Source organism: Gossypium arboreum, chromosome 13 (assembly GCF_025698485.1).
Source record: "Gossypium arboreum isolate Shixiya-1 chromosome 13, ASM2569848v2, whole genome shotgun sequence".
NCBI lineage: Eukaryota > Viridiplantae > Streptophyta > Magnoliopsida > Malvales > Malvaceae > Gossypium > Gossypium arboreum.
In genome coordinates, this window is record NC_069082.1 from 43,336,879 (window position 1) to 43,340,329 (window position 3,451).

General features: G+C 35.0%; 1 protein-coding gene across 1 annotated transcript; it reads left to right on the forward strand.

The window, feature by feature from the left end:
* Positions 1–1,069: 1,069 nt before the first annotated feature.
* On the forward strand, positions 1,070–3,116 carry LOC108477438 (uncharacterized). Its single transcript, XM_017779981.2, has 2 exons — positions 1,070–1,247; positions 2,105–3,116. The coding sequence occupies exon 2, from the start codon at positions 2,175–2,177 to the stop codon at positions 2,982–2,984; it is 810 nt and encodes a 269-aa protein (XP_017635470.1). The 5' UTR covers positions 1,070–1,247; positions 2,105–2,174; the 3' UTR covers positions 2,985–3,116.
* Positions 3,117–3,451: the final 335 nt, after the last annotated feature.

The following is a 3,451-nucleotide window of genomic DNA, read 5'->3' on the forward strand; positions in this document are numbered from 1 at the left end:
ACGTGTCATATTTGTCTAGGTTTAAAATATTAGTTACTGATTTCGACCACTACTTTGTACAAGCCATTAAAGTTGGCTAATATTGTTCAAGACATATATTATACGATGCACTAACAAATTAGATGACATATTTATATTTCGGTTATGTTTAATGGTATGTGTTATGTTCTGGTAATACCTTGTATCCTGTTCCGGCGACGGTAACGGGTAAGGGGTGTTACATTGAATCTCATTTTGATTTTTTACTGACTTTGAAAGGCACAACCTTTTTCAGCTGTATTTATCATTTCTCGATTGAAATGAACATAAACTAACAAAATTTGGGAACTCATATTCAACAATTTCTGCTTCCTCCTCAACAAACAAAACATTGATATCCTTAATCTCGGTTTTCAATTGATAAAACAAACAAAAAACTCAAATGGAAGACAAAACACCTCTTTATATTGAAAGTTCGACACTAATTTTTTTTATCTGGAGAAGGGGTGTCGGCCATCAGTGTCCCAACACTTGAATTTTTTTTTAGATTTGGTACTGGGGTGCCAGCCATCAATGTCCCATCACCCTTGTTTTTTAAAAAAATCTGGTAAAAGGGTGTCGTCCACTAGTGCTCCAGCACCCTAATACTTTTTTTTTAATTTTAAGAAGGGTGTCGATCATTGGGGTGTCAACACCCTATTTTTTTTAATTAAATAAAAGGGGTGTCAACTATCAGTATACCAACACCCCTTAAAGAATTTTTTTTTATTAATTGTGCCAACGCCCTAAATTATTTTTCAAATATTAGTATAAATATATACCAATATGATACGGGCTAAAAAAATACAAGGCTGTTGGCCATCCAGTGTCCAACACCCAAAAATATATTTTTTTAACCTGTATCAAAATACTGGTGCCGACCATTTAGTTCTCGTTACTTAATTTTACTGTTCATTTTAGTTCATTTAAATAATTATTTTTTAACAAAGGTTATTTGCGTAAATAATTAGTTTTTTTTTGTTATTTGAGTAAAATAACCCAAATTATCATATTTAGACACGTGTTTTTGCTTTGTAATAAACTTGTAACAATAACACACATCGCATCAGCGCATCGATTCATCTCATCAGACATTAGTCATCTTTCTCTTTGTTCTGCTTTCTCTGCTAAACACATCACCATTCTTTTCCCAAAATCCCCAACCAAAAAAAAAAAAACCACAGATTAATTTTTTCAAAGAAGTGAGCTTTTCTTCTTCTTTTCTTTTAGTAAGTTTACATCCTTCTTTCTTTGTTTTATTTATTTAATTTTCTGATCTTTATCTTGCATATTCTAGTGTTTGTTTAGTTCTTAAATTTCATGGGTAATGACCTGTTTCTTCAAAGTGTTAATCTTAATGAGGGTGAAGAGAGATTGAGGAAGTGAAGAAACTGTGAGTTTTTACGGTTTTCGTAATTTTTGTTTTAATGTGTATCTAGAGAAAAAAATAATGTTGGTAATGCAAATAAATTTTGGGGAATTTTTGAAACAATGATTTCAATTTTGCATGGTAATGATTAAAATCGAGTTATTCTTGGTGGGTTTAGGGTTTATAAAGTCCTTTAAAAGTTTTCAAATTGCCATTGCCTTTCGCGGTTTCGCCATTGCTCAAGTTCTTGGGAATCTTTATAGTTTAATGTTGGTTTCTTTTTATTCAAATAATTAAATTCAATCACAGTGTAGTAATATTGTATTCTATGTGCTTGCTTAAATGGCTGACTGAAATAAAATTCAAAACCAAATCAAACCAAGAGCTTCAATCCTATCTGGGGTCAACTACAAGAACCAGGACATAGAAACGTTATGTCGGGTACACAAATATTCTTGGTTGGGTTATTCTTGTGGATCGTCATTTGATCTTTAAGTTCAAATGGTTTTGTATTGTTATTAATAGAAAAGAGATCAGGGACTGGGGAAATTAATGAACAAAGAAAAGAGCTTCATTTAAACATGTTTGTCGGATCGATTGTCCTATTTTGTAATATTTGTTTCACTATTAGCACAAAAAAGTTTCAATCCATTAATTATCTCATTTCGTGGAGATTGCTTGTCAAACTCAATGCCGTTTGTATTGCCAATATATCAGGTTTAAAATCCATGGCTAAGTCCACTTGAAAAACAATCTTCCTATAAAGCCTGCTAATCAGACGATCACCATGTGGAACTTTGTTGTGAAGGCCTTTACTGGAGCCAGCGGGTCTAAGACTGGTTCGAAACCAAGTCAGGTTTCTTCAGAATGCTTGGATGATGATACGTCTTTGCACAACCGTGGAGAGGAAAGATTGGAATGCCCGATATGCTGGGAATTCTTCAATGTTGTAGAGAATATACCGTATGTTCTATGGTGTGGCCATACTTTATGTAAAAATTGTGTCTTAGGGCTGCAACGAGCTGTTCTGAAATACCCTACATTACCAATCCATCTTCCGTTCTTCGTGACTTGCCCATGGTGTAATCTATTCTCCTTGAGGCTGGTTTACAAGGGGAACGTCAAGTTTCCCAGCAAGAACTACTTTCTCCTCTGGATGATTGAGAGCATGAATGGTGATAGGTCAAAATCGAATTCTTCCATTCATGGGGGTCATCCACCTGCCTGTTCCACAAATAGAATAACAGATGGTGGTGTTCAGCTTAGGCATATAAATACGAGGCGAGCTCAATGTACTATGCACTGTTTGGAAAATTCAGCGTCAAGCCGTAGTCAAGGACGCCTGATAATCGACTATTTCAGTGCCGAAAGACTTCACTTGTCACTCCGCAAGTCCTTGGTTTTCCTTTTGCACTTAACAGTTAAGTTCCCTTTGATTGTCATATTTCTTTTGATGGTCTTATATGCCATACCTGCAAGTGCAGCCGTTTTTGCTCTGTATATTCTTATCACTGTGGTGTTCGCTGTCCCGTCTTTTCTCATTTTGTACTTTGCTTTCCCCAGTTTGGATTGGCTAGTTAGGGAAATCATCAGTTAAAACTGCCCCTTAATGTTCCCTCTGTTCCCTATGCATCTTGTAGCATGCAATTCAACGACGTCTCCATGTTAGATGCCGTGTAACCATGTTGTCAAACCTTTGTTTATGAAAATTTATAGTTATTTTGAATCAGTTGAGCTAGTTTTAGCATCTGTTTACTGCAATGGATGTTTGGGTGGTCATGTAATTGCCTTGATTCCATCATTAACATTTAGTTAAATCGACAAGAGGTTTCATCAGTCTGTTCTCTCATCTGGTTTTTTAACATTGTCCAGTACAGCAAAAAGAAAAGGAAAAAGAATCCCTTCAATAGAACCCTGCATATGTAAATTATCGGATGTAATTATTTGAAATTACACACGTGACATGTTTAGTGGGTTTCACTAAATTGAATTTGAGTATGGATCTCCCATTCTTAGAGGAGAATGAGAAGTAAAACAATTAGGGGGTAATTTACAACAATTATA